Source organism: Globicephala melas, chromosome 15, assembly GCF_963455315.2.
Source record: "Globicephala melas chromosome 15, mGloMel1.2, whole genome shotgun sequence".
NCBI classification, from domain to species: Eukaryota; Metazoa; Chordata; class Mammalia; order Artiodactyla; family Delphinidae; genus Globicephala; species Globicephala melas.
The window spans coordinates 71,084,646-71,097,831 of NC_083328.1; the positions used below are offsets into that span (position 1 = coordinate 71,084,646).

Genomic DNA, 13,186 nt, shown 5'->3' on the forward strand with positions numbered 1-13,186 from the left:
ATTTCTGTTTCCCCACTCCCTCCGCATCCCAGATAGGGATGTGCTCTGGAGCTTCTCCAAAGATGCTCAGGCCAAAATGCACAAACCTTTGTCCAGTGGACCAGATGTGGGCCCCAGATGGTCTTCTGGTTGTTTCAAATTGTCTCTGAATGTCTTTAGACCAGAAGGGTTTTTCCAAACTTTTTTGACCAGTATATACAGCAAGACAGACATTTATATCATCACCCAGTAAACACATGGGATTCATAACTGAAGCAAGGGCTCCACCAAATAAGACTTATCTTACTAAGACTTACCTTTCCTAGTCCTATTTCCTATTTCTTTCCTATTTCCTATTCCATTCCGTTAAAAAAAAGTACTTGTTGAGACCCACTAAATTGATTTCACAACTCACTGATGGGTCTCAACCCACAGGTTGAAAGACTAGGTCCTAGACAGGACCTGGGCTTCCCAGTTTGGCAAAAGTCCCACTGTCTTGGCGACTTGTAACACCTTGGCCCTACCCTTGTTTGCTCTGCCTGCCCAGGTTAGGAGCAAGAAATTGAGGTATAAGCTAGAGGCGTCCAAACAGCGGCCCTGAGAGAGCAGGCGTATGGCTCCTGCAGGCATCCAACCCGGGCCTTGCCGGCCCCGTGATGGGCAGCTTTTTCTAGCTCCCAGATTCTCCTAAAAGCCACGGAGCCGAAGACCTCTCTGGATCCTCCAAAGGCTCTCAGTCTATTGCCACTGTGCTCCATGCCAAGCCCCTGGCCTCCAGAGGTTGGTGGTGGTGGTGGTGGTGGTGATGGTGATGATGATGATGATGTTAATGGCAGCCACTTGTAGAGCCAAACTTGCAAATACTCTTCTTGCACAAAGCACACATTCCACTCTCACAGTAACATTATCAGTGGGTACTGTTAGTATCCGCATTTTACAGATGAAGAAGCTGAGGTTCAGAAAGGAACTTGTTCAAAGTCGCACACCAAGTTGCGGCGCTCAGATTAGCCACAGTGCTCTACTTCCTCCAGATGAAGCCCTGCAGGGAGCCCCCACCCCCAAGAAGGGCCTCCTTCTCCCTCTGATACTGCACCCCGACCCACCCCCGAGCCCCTCACCTGCAAGACCTTGCCCTGGGGACTCTCTGGAAACAGCAGCACCTGGTTATACAGCGGGTCCAGTGACTTGCGAGCGACTTTGGTCTTCTTCTTGGCAATGCAGACGCCGTTCTCTAGCAGGTAGGCTTTGATGTAGGCCGCTGGGGACAGAGGCCAGCAGGATGAGTTCTAGCCTGAACCCCACATGGTGGGTGAAGGGCGCAGCAGAGGGACCCGCTGCTGGGGATCAGAGTCCCCCCAGGGGGTCTGCAGAAGAGGCAACAGGGGCAGGTGGGGGTAGGTGGTGGGGTGCAGCCAGGGTTAGCTGGGGCCTACTCGGCCCCCTCGGGTGGTCCTACCTGCCTCCCCTTTCCTTTGCTCACCCTTTCCCTCTCTCAGTCCCTGGCTTGCCCACCCTTCCCGGGCTTATATATTCATGGTTGACCCATTCACGCAGATGTTTGCTGAGCACCCACAGTATTCCATGAGCCCTACCAGGCGCTAGGGTAGAACCATAAACAGGAAAGACAGTCCCTGGCCCCCAGGAGCTCAGCCCAGTCGGGGAGGCTGACAAGGTCAATGGACAATTTCAACTGGGTCTCCAGAAAAATCCTAAATCTCCAGTTACACAAGAGTCACTCGCTTTGGGACTGAGGGACCCCTCAGAGCTGGACCCAGTTTTCTCTCTTCTAGACCCAGACAGCCCTCAGGACATCCCCCCGACCTCCACCCCCCACCCTGCAGACGAGAGGGCAGCCTCCACACCTGGCAGTGTCTTGGAGCCGGGCTTGGCCGTCAGTCCCCGAGCCTGGATGATGTCCACTTCAAGCTGACCGTTCCGCTCCTGCAAGCCGATCTCCACATCCCCTGCAACAGGCCCCAAGAGCTGAGACTGGGAAGTGGCTTGGGAGCTCCATCAAGGACTCAGCTCCTCCTCTCCGCTGAGGGATGAGATCCCTTCCCCCTGCTCCCAGCCCCAAACAAGACCAGAACAACTCCCACACCAAGCGCCCGGGCTCTGCGGAGCGCCTGGCAGGTGTGAACTGGGCTCCAGGCTGGGTGCTCATTAGATGGAGGCAAGGCAGAGGGGAAGGAGGGAGGGACACGGGGCTTCTGGTGGGGACCCCCCCCCCCAACATTTGGAACAGGTCTTGGGACACTCACCCATCGGCGTGGTGGCCAGGGTCTGGCGGCCCACAAACTGTGCTGGCCCCATGCTGCCCAGGAAGTCACTGAACTGGGCGTCCGATGCCAGGCAAACTCCCCCATAGTTAAGGCTGCAAGAAGAAAGAATGAGACAAAAGCAGACGTTCCCAGGGGCCGACTGAGGACTCTGATGACTCAGGCAATCAGCTCCAGAATGGCCCTCATTCCACAGTGATTCTGTCCACATCCATCACCCAGCCTCAGGCAGACCGCTGTCCTATCTCTGCCTCCTTTCTACTTTAATAGCCCTGAAATCTCAGCTCTGACTCCAAAATTCCAGGGCTTAGCTTCTGTGTCCTGTACCTTTCCCTGTCCTACCTCTCCTGGCCGAGCCTCAGGTTCCCCCTCCATGAAAGGGGTATGGTGACACCCACCTCTCGGGGTGGCTGTAGGACTCACGGGAGATGATGTCTGTCGATGCCTGGCTCTATGGGTGAGAGCTGCGATACTCAAGGTGTGGTCCAGACACCAGCAGCGTCACCCGGGAGCTAATTAGAAAGGGAATTGAGGCCCACTCCACTCCCCTGCTGCTGAATCAGCGACTGGCTTTTAACACAAGCCCCAGAAGACTCGTTTGCACTGGACAGTTTGAGGTGCACGGCGCCAGTGGCTCAGCCTCCAAGGTTCGCACTTGCTCTTGCCACAGAGCTGCCCAATGTCCCCTCGCCTTCCTTTGGGAAAAAGACCTCAAATCTCCTTTGGGGAGCCCCTTCCCCCAAGGCATTGATTCGCATGGAGCAGAGCAGACCTGGTTCCAGAGGCTGGCGTAGGCTCAGCCTAGCCAATCAAGCCGTTCCTTCCTTAGCCAGTGACTGGCTCAGGGTTGGGCGTGTGGCCCAATGCAGCTCCCAAGAATCTGCCCAGGAAGATTTCTTCGAACTGTAGGAAGTGAGAAGCTCTCTCTTCCCATCAGATTTGAGCCCGAGACGGAAAACTGGAGCCTCTGGCAGCTCTCTTGCTGCCGTCTGGAGCCCATGAAGGAAGACATCACACAGGTGGCACTGCGTGACCTCCTGGATCAAACTCTGCCTGAAGCAAGAGATATTTTGTTGTTGTTGTTACATAAGTCAACAACGACAATTATTATTATATTATTTTGCTGAAACCAATTTTAGTTTTTTCTTTCCCATCTCCTAGGTCTGTTGTATGTAATGAGATCAGGCACTAAGTACCATGCCTGATGTGCCCCTATTACCTCTAGGAGCAAAGCATTCTCATAGGAACCTTGCCACAAACAAAGGAGGATGGTTTTGTTTTGTTTTGTTTTGATTTTATCAGCATTATTCAGATGAGGAAGCAGGTTCAGGCCAACCTAAAGCCAGAACTCACAGGGCAGACTCAACACTTGGATACAACACTTCTAAGGCCAACCGCAGGTGACTTTCCACCTGGGCATGTTCCAAGAGTAACAGCTAACTTTTAATAAGCATGTACCGCGAGCTGGGTTTCACAGCAGCAGCCAGGGGCTTTTTGAACAGGAAGGGGAGCCTGCCTTGGGCCTCAAGGGCACTGTACACTTTGTTCCCCAGCCTGAGAGCAGCTGCCACCCTGCCCCCAGCTCCCTTCTCAGGGAACCTGCTGAGCTCTCGGCCTCTGGGGTCTCTGGTTCCACTCCGAGGGTGCCCCCTTCTGCTTCCAAACCACTCTGCTAGTCTACCTTTGCCCCAGTTCTTCAGAGAGAACAATTCACTCATGGTCTCCTCTGCCTGTACCCAGCTCTTCACACCCTAGACATGCTCGTTGGTGCCTGAACCACAGCTGCCCGCCTTTACACCTCCTTGCTAATTCACAAAACCTCACAGTTGGCAAAGGATATACCTGCTGGCTCTGCAAACAGTTACAGGAAGGTGTCCTCCAAGCCAGCAGACTCCCTATTTCATAGATTGGAAGACTGAGGCCAGGAGTGAGAAAGACACCTGTCCGAGGGCTATATGATGGCAGTGCCTGCTACCATACGAGGCCACTGCCCAACTCATGTCACCCAAGACTATTCGGCCTTTATGTATAAAATTCCAAGCAAGCTGGGGGAAGAAACAAGAGAAGACTCCGTGCACAAACAACTTACCATTCTGCTGAGCAAACAAGCACATTGCCCCCCAAAGAAACAACTAAAAAAGACTACTGTCTTCTTATGGGGCACAAGCGGTCCTCTACCCGCCCACCTCGGGTTGTGGGAGCCCAGGGGTCATCAGAAGAGAGGAAGCACTGCTGGCTGCAGTGGCCCAGAATGGACCAGGAGAGGAGAATTTGAACTGGGGGCCAAAGGATACACAGGGTCCAGCAACAAGGGGAGAGGAAGGAAGGCCACCTCCCACATACTATCTTCCCTCTATCCTGACCAGAGTCACCAGCACAGCATCCTGAGGTCCTCAGGATGGTGAAACCACAAGAGTAAAGGAGCCTAGTGAAGAGCAGGAGAGAGTAAGTACTTTTCTCTCGCCCAGGAGGGTGACTGAGACAAGGCAGGGGCAAGAGAGTCTAGTTCTGGAACTTGGAGAAGGTCTATGTTGCAGGTGTATACAATGTCACAGAAGACGGGAAAGGACAGAGATCCGGGAAGAAAAGAGGGAAATCAACTGTTTTAAGCTTTTGGACATTGAGGAGAAAAGGACTGTATTTAGCCACGGATGACTTATAATAGTAAAAATGGAAACAATCTAAATATCTGACAGTAGAGGAATTATAAACACGTATTGGATTTAAAAAAAAAAAAAAAAAGACGAGAATAAAGGAGCTGGCTGGGAGCAATGACCAGAAACACCTGCACTGAAGTCTGCATGAGCAAAATACAAATGTCTGTATTAAGTCATTGTCATTAAGCCATAAGTCATTGATTGAAGAGGCTTGTTACAGCAACTGGTTTGACTAATGAATGCAGTGACCCTGTCCCCTGGCCAGAGCTGATGGACACAGGGTCAGACAGCTGACCCAAGCTCAGTCAAGCAAAGACTCTCTCTGGGAAATAAAAGAGAAGCCTGGAGACCAACAGTCATGAGAACTGAGCCGTGTGAATGGCCTGTCCTTGAAAAGAGCCCCAACTACTAGCCACCCAGTCCTGCCCACCCAGTTCTTTCCTCAAGCACGTGAGATGTCCCACAATCATTCCAACAAATTCTGTTTTGATTTAAGTTATTGGCAGAGTCAATGGAAGGATAATAACTTGAGATTTTAGCCTGAGTACTTTTTCATTTTCATGATTTCCTACTACCTGCTGCCACCCTTTCCCCATTCAGGCAGGAGCCATGGTATCCTAGGTCTACTGCCTCAGGGAAGGGATGACCCTGTAGGATGCAGAGAACAAGACAGTCAGATTCTTAGCTTTTGAGTTTCAAATCTAAGAAGCAGCAGTCTTGGAAGGAGAGGTGCAAAACCCGGCCGTCCTGCCCGTGAGTAAACAAACCAACCCCAAATCCCCAGCCAGGGAGAGCAGAGGGAGTCAGGCAGGGAGGGAAGAGAACTGAGGAAGGTCTGGGTCCCCAGGCTGGGCTGGCAGTGCTAAGGGATGATGGGAAACTCTACAGAGGTTTGGGGACTCTGAAAGCAGAGGGGACTCGTGCCCATGCTTCTTATTGGGTGGAGCTGAGAAAAGGGCGTGATGCTTTGCAGAAATGTTGTCTAGTGTCTTGTCAAATGACTCTGGAGCATCTCTGAGGCTCTGTGTGTCCCTCCACACCCTGGAGAGGAGCACATGTTCCCACTGCACCTTTGAGAGGGCCGAACTAAGAAATGGCAGAGTAGTATTGGAACCCAGGCAGCCAAGCTTCCGAATCTATTATCTCTACAATCATGCAACGGTGTTATAGAGAAAGTATGGGAAAAATAACTTAATTACCTGGGGACAGAAATGGATACCCGCTCTGCTTGCAAACCCAAAGAACCTGAATTAACAGCATGAAAGCTAAGACCTAGACCCGCTCACAGCTGGTGACCTGGCCTTTCCTCCACACCCGTTTCTTTTCCACCCCAGCCTCCTGAGGGTCTGGAATCCATTCTCTTAGGAGGGTCTGGGCTCTAAAAGCTCGAGAAATAGCGGTACCTCGTGGGATCTAAGGCACTGAAGGGGCCCAGCCCCCCAAGGCAGAGCAAGGCCTTCTGCAGCCTGAAACTGAAAGTTTCCTCCAACATCGTCACTGTCTGCCCCTCAGTTCCTGGTGGGATTCTGAGCAGACAATGGGGAACTGGTAGGCCTGGTGCCCAGCGGTGACTGTTTATAATATCTGGGTGGCGGCCTGATTTCCCATCCCAGGGTGCCTCGCCAGCTGCCAAGGAACCAGGCTGACTCCCCAGAAACCCTGAACGGGTTGCCCCATCCTCCATGGGGCTGGAGGGAGGAAGAATAAAATGGAGGTAGGTCCCTGCTGGCCAGGGGACCAACTGCATCAGAGACCCCGCTCCACCTCGGGGACTCCCCTGGAGGACGGAAGGCAGAGGATACAAAGTCAGAGCTGATCCTACTCCTTGCTGGTCAAGTGCCTGCTGTGTGACCTCTGGCCAGCGGCTGGTGGCTCTGCACTTGAATCTTCTTACCTGCAAATGAGCCCACACCTACCCTAGAGACAGAAGTGCAGCCCTCCCACTGCTGGGTGCCTGTGCTGTACCAGTTTTAAATGTTTTGAAAATCTCTGCTTATAGGATCCATTCCCAAAGGGGTAGGAAAGAGTGTGCTGAATTAGTAAATGCCACAAACTTGCTGCTACTTAGACCATGCCTTATTCAGTAGGAACTCAATAGATTTTTACTGCCAGACCCTTGGGCTGTCCCCAAACTGGGAAAATATACTGGTTGAGACTGAACTCGGCATAATACAGACCTTGGGTTCCAGGGCTGTGCAACCTGAGGTAAGTTTGGTAATCTCTCTGAGCTGCATGTATAAAATGGAAATAAATTATAGTCACCTGGCTGAGCTGTTGGGGAGAGTCAACAGGATGACGCAGGCAAGGTGCTTAGCAAAGGGCCTAGCACACAGCATCTGCTGAATGAGTAAAGGATTGAGATGCCGTGGCTAGCGGGTCCCTGCTGCCTGGCCTGGGAGAGCCTCTTCTCCCTCTCTGTGGTGTTTTCTTTTTTTTTTTTTTTTTTGCGGTACGCGGGCCTCTCACTGCTGCGGCACCTCCCGTTGCGGAGTACAGGCTCCGGACGTGCAGGCTCAGCGGCCATGGCTCACGGGACCAGCTGCTCTGTGGCATGTGGGATCCCCCTGGACCGGGGCACGAACCTGTGTCCCCTGCATCAGCAGGCGGACTCTCAACCAGTGTGCCACCAGGGAAGCCCTCTGTGGTGCTTTCAGAGCACTTCCAATTCCTGACCTATTAGGAAGTGCAGCACCTGGATGCCTGAGACAAAGAGGCCAGGTCATCTGCGGCGGGGTGGGAGGGGGAGCAGGGTGGCTACAGCAGCTGATTCTTCCAAGGGACACATGCCACCAGGCGGAGGCAGACCTGAAACAGGATTAAAACCTCTGTTCTGCTGGCCTTTTATTTTGTGTTACTGGTGAAATGAGATTTCCTGCCTTTCAAATCCTGTTAGTTTTGTTTGTGGCGCTGAAACCCATTTGTCTTTTATTATTAACCTTTGAGCTCAGTTTGGCCTCTGGTTTTCCCGTGTTCTCAATGGTTAAAGAAATAATTGGGTTATTCGGGGGTTTTGACTTCTACTCTTTTCCAGATGGATCGCCTGTCTCAACTCATCAGAAATTAAAAGGCGGCCCAGCCCTCGTGGTGAGTATGGGTTATGTGGTTCTGAAAGGTTCACGGGCTCTCTGTCCATCTATTCACCACCTGCCCCTACATGTCCATCGTCCATCCATCCACCCTCCCACAGCCTCGCTGAGTCTGCAATACAGTCGGTTCTGCTGTAACGCAAAACATACATTCCTAAAACCACAGTGCAGTGAAAAGTCCTGCAGTCAAACACAGAGCTTATGGGGAAAACACGGTTAGGGGCACAACACCCAAAAAGTGTATCAAAAAAAAAAAAAAAGGACAAGGATATAATAAAAACGGTAGCACAGTCTTATACGTGTAAAATGGTTAAGAAACGCACAGATACTACAATAAATATGGTGCTTTACCGTGAAGACAGCCTGATGCTTGCTTTTGGAAATGAGTGTCAGCAGGTCTGCAGTGTGAGTTGCTGCAATGTGGTGACGGAGGGCTGTCTGAAACGGACGGGTGGGAAGCTGTAACACCAGGTGTGGGGGGAGGGGGGTCAGGAGGAAGCGAGGAGTATGTTTTGTGCATTCCTACATGGGTGCAGTTTCCCGAGTTCACCTCGTGTTTCTCGTGGATGAAATCACACCTGAGCAAAGGCGAAGTTTATATTGTGCTCAAATTATTCCAGAATACTTCAATCGTGTTGGAACAAATGTGCGTTTGCAAAACAAGCACTGCAGCAGCACTGACTGTGTGCCAGGAGACACAGCATCACACAGTCCTGACTCCAGCTTCTCAAGTATTCGAGACATTCCCAAACCTACCCCTCCCCCCACCCCGGCCACGAGAGCATAGCTCCTAGGCGTGAAGCCAGGGATTTGATTTATTTTTTATTGATCAAAAGCTTGCCATGAGCCAAGCACTGATAGTACTAAGTTATCCGTATTAACTCATTTAAACCTCATTTAACAATGCTGTGCAAGCTAGGTACTTATTATTAATACCCACTTTCCAGAAGGGGAAACCAAGGCACAGAAAAGTTAAGTAACCCGACCAAGATCATGTTGCTGCTAAGTGGCAGACCTGGGATTTGAACCTGGGAGTCTGGTTCCTGGGTTCATCTACTCTATCTCTCTGCTACACTGTCTCTGTGTCCCGAGGGGACCTTAGCCTTGCCCAGGGCAGAGCACAGGGATCTGCAGTCCACGCTTTGGGGTCAGGCAGGCCTGGATTTGAATCCTGATTCCCCCCACTCACTGGTTGTACAGACACGTCCTTCACCACTCAGAGCCTGGGTTTCCTTTTCGGGGAAGTAGGAATGAACAGTGGTAGGCCACCCTTGGTGCTGCTGTAAGTATTAAATGAGATGAACGCCTTAGAACAGGCTTTGGTGCAGTCAAGTGCTCAACAAATCCTGATGCTTATAAAACAGAAGAAACCAAACCCCCATCTCCTAGCCCAGGCCCACACCTGTCCTGCCTGTCCTTCAGGCACGATGACTGCTAAGTAGCCGAGGTGGGAAAAGGAAAGGGGGTTCTGACCACCCACCCATCCTCCTGGGCCTTCGGTGATGACTGAAACAGCCTTGACAGGAAGCCACCCTGAGGCTGGGTGCAGTGGCCCTGCCATCGGCTCACACTCTGCTCTCCAGAGCTGTGGGCACCGTGACCCAGACACCCAGGGAGCAGGATGCTGATGACCCAGACACCACAGGACGACAAGGGGCAGAAGGAAGGAGGAGGAGGGGCGCCAGCAGCCAGCCTGGACGGCTTCGGGTTTATGGGGAGGATGCTGAGACCCTGGGTCTGGGGTGAAGGAGGCTGGGGAGGGGCGGGAAGGAGAGGCAAGTGTGTGTATGTACTTCTGTACGTAGTCTCCACCTATTACTCATCCAAATTTGTGGGGCATCTCCTGTGGGCCAGGCCCTGTGCTGAGCAGGCACCACACTCAGTGTCTAGTAGGACAGACGAGACACACACGTGAGAAGTAAGACAGACTGCTGGGTGCTATGGTGGGGGAAGAATAGGCTGTGGAAGCTGCCGATGCAGCCAGAGGAATGGCAGACCTGTGCCGTTCCACTTCCCCTGCCCACTCCCAGGACAGACATTGCCAATCAACCTCAACACTCCTGCCAAGCCCGGACCGCACTTCAGAATCCTCCTCAACACAGCGCTCCAGGGAGCCACTATCGATTAGCTGAAGTTGGCACACGAAATATAGCTTATGTTCTTAGCTGAGATCTGGAGGAAGAATGAGTCAGAGGGCAAAGAGGGAGCAGGGGTAGGAAAGGGAGTGCCAGGTAGAGGGAGCAATGTATGCAAAGATCTGGAGGTGAGACGGAGGGAAGTGTAAGAGGTTCAGTGGTGGAGCAGGGGGCACACAGCTGCGGACTGGGGGAAGCTGGCAGAATCCAGAGGAAGTAAGTGCTGAGTGACAAACTGTGCAGTTTAGACCAAAAAGGAGACTTGCAGGTAACCAGGCAAGAGTGATGAGTGGCCTCCCGGCTGGGGGAGGGGAGGGGAGTGGATGGAGTCAAAGACGATTAGGAGTGAAATAGTACAGCCCAATCATGGACTGGATACGGAGTGCGAAAGAGCAGGAGGTGTCTGCGAGAGTCGTCTGGTTCGGGCAGCTGGGAGATGGTGGCGCTGTGCACTCAGAAAGCACAGCAGACGCTGCTGCTGTCCCCCACGTGCCCTGACCCTCACCATGTCAGTGCTCAGCGACTTCTAACTGTTGGCACCCTCATTCCTCTGGCTATGTTCCTCTGGCCCCTAAGAAATTTCTCTGGTCTCCAGAGCCCTCACTGCCACAGGAAGGGCAGGAGAGTTAAACGTGAACATCCATCAACCAGTAACCGTTGAGAGTGGTAGTATAAATACTCCAGCTCCCTGGCCTCCCAGGAAATGACTCTCAGGCACCTGTTCCACACTGACTCCTAGAGTTGCCATCAGGATTAAGCTCCGGATGCCCACAGTGGCAGCTGGCTTCTCAACACATGTTACTGGATGCCTCCCCTGCCCTCTCTCTCTCATGGGCCCCCCCCACCATGGTTTTCCAGAATCACCTTCCAAGTAAACTGCTTGCACTCAAATCCATGTCTTGGGTCTGGTTCTGGGGAACCCAAACTGAAACAGATGGTCACCAGGGAGTATCTCAGGATTGATGAGGGGTCTGGGGAGGTACTGTTCTCATCGTCCATTCTTAGGGGGCTTGAATCCTTGCCCTTTATCTAGGGGAGATGCGCCTGCTTGGGGCAGGGGTGGGAGTGGGAGCTTGGATGGTTGCCCAAACCATAACTGTTCCCTTCCATCCTTAACATACAGAACCAAATTTTCAATCAGGCAGAAAGGGGCACTGGAAGAGAAAACCCTTCCCCAGTGCCAGGGGATAAACCAGGATCGGTCCACCATGCTGAGGCCTGCGGAGGGGAAAGATAGACTCGTTGAGCCACCAAACCATCCTGGAAGCATCCACCTCCAGAAATCTTGACAGACGCAGCCATGAAAGGAGGGAAAGAGTCGAGTAGAATGGGTAAGGGCAGACTTCAAATGCTAGATTTGAATCCCCAAAATTGAAGTCACTTACTGGCTGTGTGACCTTGGGCAAATTAATTAACCTCTTTTGGCTTTCATTTCCTCATCTGTAACATGAGGATATTAACAGTTCCAGGGTTATCAGGTTATTGGGAGAATTAAATGAGTCAATACGTGTAAAACGCTTAGCGCAGTGCCCACACGTAGCAAGTGCTCTGTATAGTGTTAGCGCTAGAACATTACTACCATTAAGCCAGAGCTTCTCAACCTTAACCCACAAACCACCTGGGGATCTTGTTAGAAGCCTGAGATGAAGCCAAAGCAATCTTGGAAAAAAAGAAAACAGAGTTGGAGGAATCAGGCTCCCTGACCTCAGACTATACTACAAAGCTACAATAATCAAGGCTACATGGTACTGGCACAAAAACAGAAATATAGATCAATGGAACAGGATAGAATGCCCAGAGGTAAACCCACGCACCTGTGGTCAACTAATCTAGGACAAAGGAGGCACGGATATACAATGGAGAAAAGACAGTCTCTTCAATAAGTGATGGTGGGAAAACTGGACAGCTACATGTAAAAGAATGAAATTAGAACACTCCCTAACACCATACACAAAAATAAACTCAAAATGGATTAGAGACCTAAATGTAAGACTGGACACTATAAAACTCTTAGAGGAAAACATAGGAAAAACACTCTTCGACATAAATCACAGCAAGATCTTTTATGACCCACCTCCTAGAGTAATGGAAATAAAAACAAAAATATACAAATGGGACCTAATGAAACTTAAAAGCTTTTGCACAGCAAAGGAAACCATAAACAAGACAAAAAGACAACCCTCAGAATGGGAGAAAACATTTGCAAACGAATCAATGGACAAAGGATTAATCTCCAAAATATATAAACAGCTCATGCAGCTCAATATCAAAAAAACAAACAACCCAATCAAAAAATGGGTGGAAGACCTAAATAGACATTTCTCAAAAAAAGAAACACAGATGGCCAAGAGGCACATGAAAAGATGCTCAACATCACTAATTATTAGAGAAATGCAAATCAAAACTTCAATGAGGTATCACATCACACCGGTTAGCATGGGCATCATCAGAAAATCTACAAACCATAAATGCTGGAGAGGGTGTGGAGAAAAGGGAACCCTCTTGCACTGTTGGTGGGAATGTAAATTGATATAGCCACTATGGAGAACAGTATGGAGGTTCCTTAAAAAACTAAAAATAGAACTACCATACCACCCAGCCATCCCACTACTGGGCATATACCCTGAGAAAACCATAATTCAAAAAGACACATGCACCCCCATGTTCACTGCAGCACTATTTACAATAGCAAGGTCATGGAAGCAACCTAAATGCCCATTGAAAGACAACTGGATAAAGAAGATGTCGTACATGTATACAATGCAATATTACTCAGCCATAAAAAGGAACAAAATTGGGTCATTTGTAGTGACATGGATGGACCTAGAGACTGTCATAAGGAGTGAAGTCAGTCAGAAAGAGAAAAATAAATATCGTATATTAAGGCATATATGAGGAATCTAGAAAAATAGTACAGATGAACCTGTTTTCAAGGTAGAAATAGAGACACAGATGTAGGGAACAAACATATGGACACCAAGAGGGGAAAGTGGGGCGGGGGATGAATTGGGAGATTGGGATTGATATATATATATATATATATATATATA

At 50.6% G+C, this 13,186-nt stretch overlaps 1 protein-coding gene across 2 annotated transcripts in view; it reads right to left on the reverse strand.

The window, feature by feature from the left end:
* The window catches only part of RIMS4 (regulating synaptic membrane exocytosis 4), a 63,247-nt gene that overhangs the window by 4,932 nt on the left and 45,129 nt on the right, over window positions 1-13,186 (reverse strand). For both annotated transcript variants that reach the window (XM_030843579.2, XM_060285132.1), the window contains exons 3-5: window positions 2,241-2,353; window positions 1,842-1,943; window positions 1,098-1,237 (exon numbers count right to left, since the gene is read on the reverse strand). In XM_030843579.2, the coding sequence (XP_030699439.2) occupies window positions 1,098-1,237; window positions 1,842-1,943; window positions 2,241-2,353 (355 nt within the window). The remainder of the gene's footprint in view (window positions 1-1,097; window positions 1,238-1,841; window positions 1,944-2,240; window positions 2,354-13,186) is intronic.